We start from the raw sequence: 14,417 nt of genomic DNA, 5'->3' as shown, positions 1-14,417 counted from the left end.
GCTGGGGCACAAATCAGTACTCACATGGGATGCCGGCGTCACAGGCAGACCCTTAGTCTATTACGCCACAATGCTGGCCCTTACCCTTTTCACCTTAAGTTTTTTGTCAGGCCATAATTACTGTTATATGAAATTTAAAAATACTGAGTAGGTTATTTGGGGAGAAAACATCTTACTACTTTGTTTTCTGATAGGTGGTCTTTAGAAAATCGTTAGTTGTTAATATTTTATGGAAGCCATATTTGATTGTTGTTTTCTCATACATACTCTGAACTGGTTTTGATTTTTCGGGACAATTATAGAGGTATTTGTAAAAATTTTAAGATTTAGGGCCCAGGGCCCGATGTGGTAGCCTAGTGGCTTGCATCCTCACCTTGCATGCGCCAGGTTCCCATATGGATACCGGTTTCATGTCCCAGCAGCCCTACTTGCCATCCAGCTTCCTGTGTGTCACCTGGGAGAGCAGTAGAGAATAGCCCAAGGCCTTGGAACTCTGCACCCATGTAGGAGACTCGGAGGAGGCTCTTGGCTCCTGGCTTTAGATTGGCTAGCTCCAGCTGTGGTGGTTACCTGGGAAGTGAATCAGTGGCTGGAAGATCTTCCTCTCTGTCTCCTCCTCTCTATGTATCTGACTTTACAATAAAAATAAATAAATCTAAGTAAGCAAGATTTATTTACTCTTTTCTAATATCATACTTTAAATATTAGTGTTGTCTATTTTTGGTGATGCTGCACAAAAGGTTATATGCCATGTTTAAAAAAAATGTGTATTTTTGGGCCCGGCGGCGTGGTCTAGCGGCTGAAGTCCTCACCTTGAAAGCCCCGGGATCCCATATGGGCACCGGTTCTTATCCCGGCAGCTCCACTTCCCATCCAGCTCCCTGCTTGTGGCCTGGGAAAGCAGTCGAGGACGGCCCAATGCATTGGGACCCTGCACCCGTGTGGGAGACCCGGAAGAGGTTCCAGGTTCCCGGCTTCGGATCGGCGCGCACCGGCCCGTTGCGGCTCACTTGGGGAGTGAATCATTGGACGGAAGATCTTCCTCTCTGTCTCTCCTCCTCTCTGTATATCTGACTTTGCAATAAAAATAAATCTTTAAAAAAAAAAAAAAAAAAAACGTGTATTTTTATGGACTTGAAAGCTATAGTGATGTGTAGAGGTGGAGAGCCTAGAGCTCTGAAGTCTATCTCTGTCTTCCTGATGGGTAACAGAGGCCCACGTACCTTAGCCAATACATTTATAGAGATGATTTCCTGCCTAAATATTTCTAATCTGAAAGAGTGACCCAGGGGTTCAACACCTCACCTTGCATGCCTGGGATCCCATATAGGCACTGGTTCTAATCCCGGCAGCCCCGCTTCCCATCCAGCTCCCTGCTTGTGGCCTGAGAAAGCAGTTGAGGACGGCCCAAAGCCTTGGGACCCTGCACCCACGTGGGAAACCCAGAACAAGTTCCTGGCTCCTGGCTTTGGATTGGCTCAGCTATTGCTTCTTGGCGTTTTGGCTAAGACCAAGTGTGGATTGGCTCAGCTCCAGCTGTTGCGGTCACTTGGGGAGTGAACCATTGGACGGAAGATCTTCCTCTCTGTCTCTCCTCCTCTCTGTGTATCTGCTTTTCCAATAAAATAAAATAAATCTTAAAAGAAAGTGACCCAGATATATTTCTTTTTTTTGTTTGTTTGTTTTGTTTTGTTTTCTTCCAGATATATTTCTGATGTAGAGAAAAAAAATCCTGGTAGAATGGGTATCAGGCTCATGATGGGGCTGATTAAAAGAAAGGAAAGATCTCTAATTGGATGCTGGAATAAACATGTTGAAACTAAATATTTAAGAAGTCACTACAGTTTTATAGGTTGACATTGTGTGCATTGTATTTTCTACACTTTTTGTTTTTCAGTAAGAAAATCATTTTTGAGTTATAACAAAACCATCTGGGGCCCTTTGGAACTAGTGGAGAAGCTGTATCCAGAAGCCGAAGAAATAGGAGCCAGTGTCCGGGATTTACCTGGCCTGAAGTAAGCAAGCCTGTTCTGGCGTACCTCTGACCCCGAGCGGGAGAGCTGTTGTGCTCATACGTCACTCTTGTTCCCCATCTCTCAGTGGCATGTTCCCTCCTCTCTTCTGTTGATAAAATTCTGTACGTTCGTTATGGTTCAGCTCCGGTTCTATTTCCTTTATGAAGTGTCTCTTGACCCCTTGAATAATAAGTAACTGCTTTTTCTTTTTTAGGCTCTTATCATAATATTTCCCACTTTATCACTTACTTCAATTCTGTCCTGTATTGCAGGCAATTGCAAGTCTCTTTTAGATAGAGTGTAACAATTAAACAGCTGTGTTTTTTGAGTGCTGAGCCAGTTGGCCCCTCAGGTAGGAATAACAACTGTTGAAGACTGAACTGGGCTCGGTCCAGGGCACAGACCCAGGGGGTGGCAGTTGTTAGATAAGTCATTTTTGAATCATGGAACTCAGACATGTTATTTTTGTGTGTCTGAAGATTGGGACCATAGCGTCTGCTGTTTGTTTTATCCAACAAATATATGTGTAATGTCCGAAAAACTTGAGTATTATAGTTAAGAACTCATGAATGTTGAAATTGCTTTGCATGCATAAAGTGTTAAGGCCAGCTTATTTGGGGTGTGGTTAAAATGTAAGTGCTGCCATGAGATTACCTTCATTCTTGTGAATGACCTGATTTTATGCTTAGCATTTTCTGATAAATAATTTTGCTTTCTCTTAGATAGCTTTACACTTTAGAGTTCTATATTTTATAGGGAATAAGATAGTGTTTTCTTGCTGTTATTTCAGTATTCAGATATAAGTTGAACTTCTCTGAGTGATAAATGACCGCTGTTTATAATGAGACACTTTTGGGGAGCTGGCCTAGTGGAATAGCAGGTTAAGGCACCCCTTGTGATACCAGCATCCTATATGGGCACTGGTTTGTGTCCTGGCTGTTCCATTAGTAGTTCAACTCCCTGCTAATGGCCTGGGAGAAGCAGAAGAAGCCCAAAGAACATGGGTTCCTGTACCTCTGCGTGTGAGCGCATGCGTGCGTCGTGTGTGTGTGTTCATGTGCCACATTGCCAGCCCCTTAATAATTTTTGTAAAAAATTACGTTAGGGGCCTGGTGGATTTTCTGACTGCTAGTCTGCCTGCCCCGGCCCTGACTGTTGCTGCAGTTTGAGAGTGAACCAATAGATGGAAGATACTTCTCTTATCTCTCCACCCTCTCATTCTTCCTCTCCCACCTCTGTCACTCTGGGTTTCAAATTGAAAGGCGAACAATTATTTTTTTAAAGATGTGTTTGTTTATTTGAAAGCCAGATACAGAGAGGGAGGGATTCCATTTGCTGGTTCACTTCCCAAATGGCTACAACAGGGAGGCACCAGGAGCTTCGTCCGGGTCTCCCATGGATACAGGGACAAGCACTTGGGCCATCCTCCACTGCCTTGCCCAGGTGGTTAGCAGTGAGCTGGACCGGAAGTGGAGCACCCAGGACACTGATGCCATGTGGAGTGCCGGCGTTGGTGTCACGGCCAGTAGCAGCTTACTTGCTACACTACAATGATGCTGGACCCTGAAGAAATCTTTAAATAACAGATTTGTACCACCTCCCAGGAATTTGTTTACATGCTTGAAAAATTACTTTAAAATTATAAAATTGGAAACAGAACCATAAGAGAATGCCTGTCTTTGTGAACGTGGAGCCCAGCAGCAGCAGAGCGTGTAGTGTGTGTTCTCTGGGCCAGAGCTGTCATTCTGAGCAGTTGTTTGTTTCTAGGACTCCGCTGGGTCGTGCAAGAGCATGGCTGCGGTTAGCCCTCATGCAGAAAAAGATGGCTGACTACCTGCGCTGCTTAATTATCCAGAGGGATCTCTTCAGGTGAGTAGCAGTAAATCAGGCTTATTTTCATTTGTTATTTCGTTTCCATCCTGTTTTTCAAAAATGTTTTAAGATGCAGTACAAAAGGCTATATAGATTAAAATAAGATTGGCATATAGTTAAAAAGAGGAGTTATTATTATTATTTTTAATTTATTAAATAAAGCAAACATTTATTAAATTGTGATAAAAACATTCCATCAAATTACAAAACCTGAGTAAGAAAAACAAACGGCACATGCTTAACTGTAGTTGACATTCAAATAAAATTTGCATTCCCAAAATATTATACAGTAATTAGAAAAAAAGAGGAGTTAAATGAGAGAGAAGAACACATGGTAGGGAATAACATTGATCAGGAACTAACCTAAAGTAAGAACATGGTAAGCTTATTTGCTGATAAGGAGAAATCTACATATATTCCTAAGTTAGCTTCATTCTGAATTATAGTTGATTTTAGAGCTAAAACGTTATATGCAGTTGAATTTCTTTTCACATCTTGAATTTTCAAATTTTGTCTTCAGTTGTACTGTAGGCCCAATTTTTCTTTTTGAAGATTTATTCATTTATTTGAGAGACAGGTTGGAGGACACAGAGAGGTCTTTAGCCCGTTCATTCACTCCATAAATGGCCACAGTGACCCAAACTGGGCTGATCAAAAACCAGGAGCCAAGAGCTTCATCGGACTTCCCATGTGGGAGCAGACGCCCAAGCAGGCTGGCCATCTTCCACTGTTTTTCCAAGTATGTTAGCAGGGAGCAAGATAGGAACTGGAGCAACTGGGACTGGAACCAGTGCCCCAATGTGAGTGGCAGCTTTACCCGCTGTGCCACAGTGTCAGATGGAGCCAATTTGAACAGAAAGCCAAGTGTTTAGGATGGACTTTGAATGAGTAGATCTGTGGCTGCCCTGCATTCATCCTTTTTGATGATGTGAAAAATTTGGTCCTGGTTTTGGTTTTTATTTATGGCTCTGTTTTTACATCTTAGTTTTCCCATTTCTTAAATTCTAGTGACTGTACTTGCTTGTGTTCTGAAGGTCAATTAAAGTGATATTTTTTTTTTAAAGATTTATTTATTTTATTACAAAGTCAGATATACAGAGAGGAGGAGAGACAGAGAGGAAGATCCTCCGTCCGATGATTCACTCCCCAAGTGAGCTCAACGGCCGATGCTGCGCCGATCCGATGCCGGGAACCTGGAACCTCTTCCGGGTCTCCCACATGGGTGCAGGGTCCCAAAGCATTGGGCCGTCCTCGACTGCTTTCCCAGGCCACAAGCAGGGAGCTGGATGGGAAGTGGAGCTGCTGGGACCAGAACCGGTGCCCATATGGGATCCCGGGGCGTTCAAGGCGAGGACTTTAGTTGCTAGGCCACGCCGCTGGGCCCTAAGGTGATAATTAATAGTTGGAATTCTCAATTCTTAGACTGTCCTATTTCTTTCATGAGTCTCCAGTTTTAAATATATTATATATACATATATATATGTTTTCTCTTTTGCTTTGAAGTCAGAGATACAGAGAGAGAAGAGACAGAGAGAGAAACTCTTATCTACTGGTTCACTCCCCAAATGACTATAACAGCCATGCTGGGCCAGCCCGAAGCTTAGGGCTCGGAACTTCTGGATCTCTCACATGGGTGTCAGGGCCTAAGACCTTCGGCCACCCTCCACTGCTTTCCTAGGTTACCAGCAGGGAACTAGATTGGAAATAAAACAGATGGACTCAAAGCAGCACCCATAAGGGATGTTGGTGCCATAGGTAAAGGATTAGTTTGCTATGGCACCCCACTGAACTAGCTTTTATATTTCTAAACAACAACAACAAAAACAAATTCCTCTTGAGAATAATAATAAATAATTCCCTAACAGGTTAATCCTCTGCCTGCAAGCACCAATATCCCATATAGGCGGCTGTTTGTGTCCTGCTGCTCCACTTGCGATCCCGCTCCCTGCTTATGACCTGAGAAAGCATCTAAAGTGAACAAAGCTCACATTTCACAATACAGATTTAGGAACACAGAAGTATTTCCCACACTGCCTGCCTTCCTCCTGTCCTCCAAATTCCCCATCCTTCCTCTGTATTCTTTCCTTCTTTTTTTCTTTTTTAATTTTTGCAAGGCATTTTTTTTGTTTGCTTCTCAGTCACAGACTTAACACTCCATTAGGTAAAGAATTCAACAGTTAGAAAGTAGGAAAAAGCCCCTGGTGTTCCCCAGGAGTATACAAACTGTAAACAATAACCAGTTCTCAAATTGTTAATCTTCTTCCTATAGATTGTGTTTTTTTAAAACTCTGTTTTATCAGTTACCATAGATTAGAGAAAACATGATATTTGTCTTTTTGCGACTGGCTTATTTCACTAAGCGTAAGGTTTCTGGTTGTGCCCATTTCATTTTGGGCCCGGCACAGTAGCATAGCCACTAAAAGTCCTCACCCTTGCATGCACTGGGATCCCATATGGGTACTGGTTCATATCCCAGCTTCTTCACTTCCTGTCCAGCTCCCTTCACATGGTCTGGGAAAGCAGTTGAGGACAGCCCAAAGCTTTGGGACCCTGCACACACGGGAGACCCAGAGGAGACTCTGGGTTCCTGGCTTCATATTGGCTCAGCTCTGGCCATTGTGGCTGCTTGGAGAGCAAATTATCGGGTGGAAGATCTTCCTCTGTGTCTGTCCTCCTCTCTGTATATCTGACTTTCCAATAAAAATAAAAATAAAAATAAATCTTCGGAAAAACAGTTATATGGCTGAGTATATACCCTATTTTATGAGTCTTTTTGGACATTTCATGGAATATAAATACTCATAAGTGTCTTTAAATGAGTCTTTTTTTTCCAAGATTTATTTATTTTAATTAAAAAAACAGCGAAGAGATAGGAAGAGCTTCCATCCAGTGGTTCACTCCCCAAGTGACTGCAATGGCTGGAATTGAGCCAATCTGAAGTTAGGAGCCTGGAGCTTCTTCTGGGTCTCAACTGTGGGTGTAGGTTCCCAAGGCTTTGGACCATCCTCAACTGTTTTCCTGAGCCAGAAACAGGGAGCTGAATGGGAAGTGGAGCAGCCAGGAAATGAACCAGCGCCCATATGGGATCCTTAGGCATGCAAGGCAAGAACTTTAGCCACTAGGCTACCATGCTAGGCCGTGATCTACCTTTTAAGAACATTTATAATATACCTATCAAATACATTGACTTGCACATGAGTTTTGAAATGTTTCATTTTTATTTTCCATATTAGTTTTTATCCTGATAGTCTTAATGAATGTTAGAATTGAAAATTTATTAAGAATTCAAATATGGGGCCCGGCGGCGTGGCCTAGCAGCTAAAGTCCTCGCCTTGAACACGCTGGGGTCCCATATGGGCACCGGTTCTGGTCCCGGCAGCTCCACTTGCCATCCGGCTCCCTGCTTGTGGCCTGGGAAAGCAGTCGAGGATGGCCCAAAGCTTTGGGACCCTGCACCCGCGTGGGAGACCTGGAAGAGGTTCCTGGTTCCCGGCTTCGGATCGGCGCAGCACCGGCCCGTTGCGGCTCACTTGGGGAGTGAAACATCGGATGGAAGATCTTCTTCTCTGTCTCTCCTCCTCTCTGTATATCCGGCTTTCCAATAATAATAAAATCTTTAAAAAAAAAAAAAAGTATTCAAATATGGGCCCAACACAGTGGCCCAGTAGCTAAATCTTTGCCTTGTATGTACCAGGATCCAATATGGGTGCTGATTATGTCCCAGGTGCTTCACTTCCTATCCAGCTCCCTGCTTATGACCTGGGAAAGCAGCAGTGGAAGAAGCCTTGGGACCCTGCACTGTTGGGGAGATCCGGAAGAAGCTCCTGGCTCCTGGCTTCAGATTGGTTCAGCTCTGGCTGTTTTGGTCACTTGGGAACATCTTTCTCTCTCTCCTTTCTATAAATCTGCCTTTCCAATAAAAATAAATATATAGTTTTTTAAAGTCCTACCAGGATTTTTTCTAAGAGGTAGATTAGGATGGTAAGGTGCTAATTTTGTGAAGTTTTTCTGAGTCAACTTTGTAACCTGATGCTTTTTCTTCTTTGGATTTCCGCAGTGAGTTCTATGAGTATCATGCACTGATGATGGAGGAAGAAGGAGCGGTAATTGTCGGGCTGCTGGTTGGCCTGAACGTGATAGATGCTAACCTGTGTGTCAAGGGAGAGGACTTAGACTCACAGGTAAGTGGGAACAGTGACTGCTGGGAGCCTTGGCTTTCGGTTTGCAGTTTCCTTCTCGATTCAGATGCCATTCTGAGCCCTCAACAGTGCTGTGGAACATGAATGGCCACTTGAGAATGAAATTTCACTGATGTGTTTAAGGTACTTTAATCTGTGTTATTTCTTCCTTTTAAATAAGAATAACTTTGTTTGCTTCAGGTTGGAGTGATTGATTTTTCCATGTACTTAAAGAATGAAGACGATATTGGAAATAAAGAAAGGTATTTATTTTTTTTTTCTTTTTAAAATTTATTGTTTGGGGGCCTGGCATGGTGGCCTAGTGGCTAAAATCCTTGCCTTGAAAGCGCCGGGATCCCATATGGGTGCCGGTTCTAATCCCAGCAGCTCCACTTCCCATCCAGCTCTCTGCTTGCGGCCTGGGAAAGCAGTCGAGGACGGCCCAAAGCCTTGGGATCATGCACCCGTGTGGGAGACCCGAAAGAAGCTTCTGGCTCTTGGCTTTGGATCTGTTCAGTTCCAGCCATTGCGGTCACTTGGGGAGTGAATCATCGGACAGAAGATCTTCCTCTCTGTCTCTCCTCCTCTCTGCATATCTGTCTTTAAAATAAAAAAGAATAAAATCTTAAAAAAAAAAAAAAAAAGAAAAGAAAACCGATTGTTACATGAACATTAAGAAAATAAATGAATTTTATTTTTTTGAAAGTTAGTGTTACAGAGAGAGCTTCCATCTTCTGGATCACTCCTCTAATGGCCACAATGACTAGGGATGGGCAGGGCCAAAGCTGGGAGCCTGGAGCTTCTTCAGATCTCCCAAAAGGATGTGAGGGCCAAGGAATCAGGCCAGCCTCTGCTGCTTTCCCATGCACATTAACATGGAGCTAAAACAAAGTGGAGCACCAGGACTTGAACCAGTGCTCATATTGGATACTCGCACTGCAGGTGGTAGCTTAAGGTACTATGCCACAGTGCTGTCCCTGGTACGTTTTTTTCTCCTAAGTTATTCTGCATGTATTTTTTATGAGAATATAAAAAAATATTTTAAAATGTATTAAAGCTATTTTTAAAATATAAAAAAGGAAACAAAAACTACATAATGGGTAAATCAATCTTTTGGTTATATTTTTTAGATTTATTTATTTTATTGGAAAGTCAGATTGAAACAGAGAGAAAGATCTTCCATCCGCTTGTTCACTCCCCAAGTGGCCACGATGGCCAGAGCTGAGCTGATCCAAAACCAGAATCCAGGAGTTTCTCCCCAGGTCTCCCACGTGGATGCAGGGTCCCAAGGGTTTGGGCCGTCCTCGACTGCTTTCCCAGGCCTCAAGCAGGGAGCTGGATGGGAAGTGGAGCAGCTGGGACACATACCAGTGTGTATATGGCGTCCTCTTGGTGCATGCAAGACGATGACTTTAGCTACTAGGCTACCGCACTGAGCCCATTCTTTTTTTCCCCTCTGTTTCCTACTTTCAGTTTTACTTTTAATTTTTATTTATTTTTTTTACAACCTTTCTAAAGTAAATTCAGAAAAATCACTTAGAAGAAAAGGTGTTTAGGATAAAGTAGGACTTTTAATCAAATCTTATTTAGAGTCATTTTAATAGTGTAATTCAGTCACCATGTTTTGTGATAGAAGTGATGAAGTTTATTATTTATAGGCTTTCAAGTGCTGATTTAGTTTGGAGCCTAATTTTTTTCAAGTACATGAATTAGGGGCGGCACTGTGGCATTGCAGGCCGAACCTTGGAGGTGCCAGTTCTTGTCCTGGCTGCCTTCCCTCTGACGGGGGTGACGGCCTGGGGAGAGCAGCACGGGATGGCCTTGTGTCCGAGCCCCGTCCTCCAGGTGAGACATCCGCGTGACGCTCCCAGCTCCTAGATGTCGCCCTGCCCACTACCGACTGTGGCAGCCATTTGAGGAATGAACAGCAGATGGAAACATCTCTTTCTTTGTCTCTTCCTCTCTCTTTATAACCTTTTCAAAATAAATAAAACTTCAAAATAAAATGTAACTGTGTTAAATATAAAATGAGCCAGTGATTTTCAATAAAAGTTGAAGTTGGCACAGTTTACTGCTTGCTGTGTGTCTGTCTACAAAGATTCTTGAATTTGGTTTGAAAAACAAGGAAATGCTGCTTCATAATTATTACTTATTTCTTTGCAACTAATACATAACTTTGTAACTGGCTACTTTTTCCCTCCCCATAGGAATGTGCAAATTGCTGCCATTTTAGATCAAAAGAATTATGTTGAAGAATTAAATAGACAACTAAAGTAAGTATCATGGATACTTATTGTGTTTATGTTTTTTTAAAACTTTTCTTTTAAGGTCAGTTTGACCCAGTCTGTTCTTCCAAGCATCTTTGAGAAGCGATTGAGAGTCCAGGTCCTGAAAATTAAGAATAGAGAGACTTATTGCTGATAATTCATTTCCAGCAGGATGTGACTCAGATTTTTTTTTTTAAGATTCGTTTATTTTTATTGCAAAGTCAGATATACAGAGAAGAGGAGAAACAGAGAGGAAGATCTTCCATCTGTTGCTTCACTCACTAAGTGGTCACAATAGCAGGAGCTGAGCTAATCTGAAACCAAGAGCCAGAAGCTTCTTCCAGATCTCCCATGAGAGCACAGGGTCCCAAGGCTTTGGGCCGTCCTTGACTGCTTTCCCAGGCCACAAGCAGAGAGCTGGATGGAAAAGTGGGGCTGCTGGGATTAGAACTGGTGCCCATATGGGATCCCGGCGTGTTCAAGGCAAGGAGTTAAGCCTCTAGGCCACACCGCCAGGCCCCGGATAAATAAAATCTTTAAATCATTTTTTTACTTCAAAGGGTCTCCTGTGTAACTGTGGCCTTGTCACCTGTGGTGGTAGTTTCTGCCTTGTCTGATCTTTGAAGCCATCAGTGACTGCCCTGGCTGAGAAATTGTCCGAGATTTTCAGACTAGTTTAGGACAGGCATTTGGCACAGTCAACGCAATACTCAGGGCACACGTGTCCCCTGTCAGAGTGCCTGGGTTGGAGTACCTGCTCTGCCCTGTATTTCCACACCAGCACCCGTTGCCCTGGGAAGCAGCCAGGGGATGCCTCTAGTACCTGGGCCCCTGCCATTCTCATGGGAGACATTCATTTCATTTATGTTTTATATAACCCAATATACCCTGAGTATTACATCTACATAGTAAAAAAATATTTGATTTTTGATATTTTACATTGCTTTTTATGACAGTTACTTCAAAATCTCAATCATTTACATTTACATCACATTCCAAGTCATGTTAGGCATGATTTACATTCTTGGTAGCCACATGTGGATCATGGCAGCCATAGTTTGAGCACAGGGATAGTAAGGCAGGATAGCAAGGACCCACAACTGCTCTCTGTATGGGATGTGGGCATCCCAGCGGCAACTTACCTGCTGTGCCACAATGGCTGTGCCCCTCAATGTACAGTTTAGTAAATTACAGCGTAGTGTCCATTTGTGTTCTACTTAACAATGCAAAAAACAAGTGTGTCGATTTGGTATAACCTAGCTTCTGTCTATATCCTTAAAAGAGAGGGTGTTAACAGGAAGTTCATTGGGTATCTTATATTCATATTTTTCAAATCATGGGTGAGTTGAGCAATCTCCAGAGTGTGGAAATAGAAGGGGAAAATAGACTCAAGCTTGAACTGCAGATCATTGGATATATGCTTGATTAAAGCTACATAATTATAAAGTGAGTGTATGAAGTTCAACTTTCAAAAATGATTTAAAGTAGAATTTTAACAATATTTAGGAATCTTTGTATGGAATTTCTATATTCAAATATAAAGTAAATGAAGGAAGAACTCTAAGGAGAACGTACAAATTAATGGGCAGCACCTAAAGGAAAAGTCATTGAAATATTGATTCTCCTGCTACAGTCTTCAGTGCTTTCCCAGCCGTAGCAGGTCACCATGTTGGTGGAATTCCCCACACTGAGAGATGAGACCCAGGGATTAGTGTATGTTCATCAGCATCACAAATGCGAAGTAACGTAGGCTGTCTTGCTCTTGTCAGTTGCACTGATTTTGAATGAGTTTTTTTTCTGTTAATTTCAGCAGCACAGTCAGCAGCCTTCATTCCAGAGTTGACTCACTGGAAAAGTCAAATACTAAGCTGATTGAAGAGGTATTGTCATCCAATAACAGCTGTGTGTCTTCCATGGACCCACTATTTGTGATCCTTGTCCATTTTAAGTAGAACCAAGCTTGGGCTGTGCTTAGGATGTACGACTCAGATGCGCTTGATGGTTGTTCTTTTATTGAAACCAAACATGCTTTAGACAAACTTCCCTATTTTTTTTAACTATTTTTTTTTAAGATTTATTTATTTTTATTACAAAGTCAGATAGAGAGGAGGAGAGATGGAGAGGAAAATCTTCCGTCCAATGATTTACTACCCAAGTGACTGCAACGGCCGGTGCTGCACCGATCTGAAGCCAGGATCCAGGAACTTCCTCCAGGTCTCCCACACATGTGCAGGGTCCCAAGGCTTTGGGCTGTCCTCGACTGCATTCCCAGGCAATAGGCAGGGAGCTGGATGGGAAGTGGGGCTGCCAGGATTAGAACCAGCGCCCATGTGGGATCCTGGCGTGTTCAAGGCGAGGACTTTAGCTACTAGACCATGGCCCTGCTTTTTTAAATCTTTTAAACAAGTCTTTATCGTGTTGTGGTATAATACATGATTCTTTATTGGCTTACTCAAATACTTTGTGTTCAGGGCATACTGTAAATCAGACAAAACACATGTATTAAAAGCATAACAAATAAACATATAATGGTTCAGCTACAAAAGAAAATAATTGGACCAGTATAAAAGTAATTGAGAATATGATTTATTAATTGGTAATTTTGGGGTAATAAGGAGTGCCTTTTTTCAATAAAAGTTTGAGAAATTAACTAATTATTTTCTCTCGTTTATGGTAGTGAACAATTGCCTGCAAAGCATGTATAAATAAGGCTGTCTCAGATCTTTTTTTTTCTTGCCCCATTACATGATTTTTAGTTAGCAATTGCAAAGAATAACATCATTAAACTCCAAGAAGAAAATCATCAACTACGAAGTGAAAATAAGTTGATTTTAATGAAAACACAGCAGCATCTAGAGGTATGTATAGACTGCTTTCTGTTGTATCAGAAATAATAATTTTTAGAGATATTTTGCATAGATAGGTATTTTTGTACTATATTCGTAATAAAAATATTATGCTTTGGCCATCTTGGTGGGTGGAACCCAGGTAAGTCTGAGCTGCAGAGTGGGTACCTTACTCTCCTGGCCATGTGACTGTAGTTGGGAGAATCTGTGCCACTCCAGGCTATCTACTGGGGGCACAAGCTCTCCATCTACTACTCCTGGGTCGGGGGAGGGTCCTGGGCTTGTGGGCAGCCAGCACACCAAGTGGCGCTGACCTCTGCGCACTGGTGAGCTCTGGGGTTTTGGAGTTATCAATTACTGCCTAGAGACATCCATGGGTAAGGCCACTGTACGTGTAGGTGAGGAATGAATCATGAGGGACACTCAGTGACAAAGCTACCGTGCTTGCGTGTAAGCGAGGGGACTGAGAACTGGCGGTTTTGAGTTGAGAGACTGGAAGATTTGTATGGGTCAGACTGATTCACCAGCCCACATGTGAGTCCTCAGGTGGGCTTAGCGCAGAGCGTCGCTGACCACCACATGCCACCCCACATGAAAGCTATGACTGGGGTCCTGTCTAGCAGAGCTAGATCACAGATCCTGACTGAGTGTTGGAACAGGAGATGGGTCATGTTAGGCAGGGCCGTGACACTAACCAGCAAACGAGAGAACCAGGTCTGGGGGTAGAATCCATGGGGGATAAGTGGCCCAACCCTGTGGAAATACAAGTCCCGTTGGTTAGCTCAAGAATTGGAATGGTGATCGGTTGAACTGGGTGTGAACATGGGACCCGCCAACACTCACAGGTACTGGGGCTGAGAATAGGCTGGGCAGGTACAAGCTATAATGATTGAATGTGCATCTTAAAACAGCATGGGGCGGGGTGGCCTGCAAAATCCAGCAGGTCATACAAAGGCCAAGATGGAGAGGCAGGCTATGGCGGGCAAGAGCCTGGCACCTGCTGGTGCGAGTTAAGATCTGGGTCTGGGGGTAGACCGAGTGGGGGAACCTGGGAAACTCCCCTACAAGGTAGTAGCACCTACTGGCTAACACAGGGTCCAATACTAGGGTCAGGCAGGCTGGGCAAAGTAGCCCCATTCTTTGGCAAGTGTGTGGGTTGGTTTTGGAAGTGGGAGGATCAGGCAAGGCCAAGTAAACCTTAGCCCACTGGCAAATGCAGAAACCAGGCTGGAATGCAGG

General features: G+C 43.2%; 1 protein-coding gene across 8 annotated transcripts in view; it reads left to right on the top strand.

Annotated features, from left to right (window-relative positions):
- Positions 1–14,417, top strand: part of RUFY2 (RUN and FYVE domain containing 2) — a 52,810-nt gene that overhangs the window by 10,040 nt on the left and 28,353 nt on the right. For 7 of the 8 annotated variants that reach the window (XM_058671697.1, XM_004583432.4, XM_058671696.1 and 4 more), the window contains exons 3-9: positions 1,898–2,015; positions 3,783–3,884; positions 7,945–8,068; positions 8,267–8,328; positions 10,273–10,338; positions 12,143–12,212; positions 13,089–13,190. In XM_058671697.1, coding sequence (XP_058527680.1) covers positions 1,898–2,015; positions 3,783–3,884; positions 7,945–8,068; positions 8,267–8,328; positions 10,273–10,338; positions 12,143–12,212; positions 13,089–13,190 — 644 coding nt within the window. The remainder of the gene's footprint in view (positions 1–1,897; positions 2,016–3,782; positions 3,885–7,944; positions 8,069–8,266; positions 8,329–10,272; positions 10,339–12,142; positions 12,213–13,088; positions 13,191–14,417) is intronic. The other variant, XM_058671695.1, reaches the window with a different exon arrangement.

The sequence above is a fragment of the Ochotona princeps genome, chromosome 13 (genome assembly GCF_030435755.1).
Source record: "Ochotona princeps isolate mOchPri1 chromosome 13, mOchPri1.hap1, whole genome shotgun sequence".
Classification (NCBI taxonomy): Eukaryota; Metazoa; Chordata; class Mammalia; order Lagomorpha; family Ochotonidae; genus Ochotona; species Ochotona princeps.
This window is presented reverse-complemented; position numbering and strand designations above follow the sequence as displayed.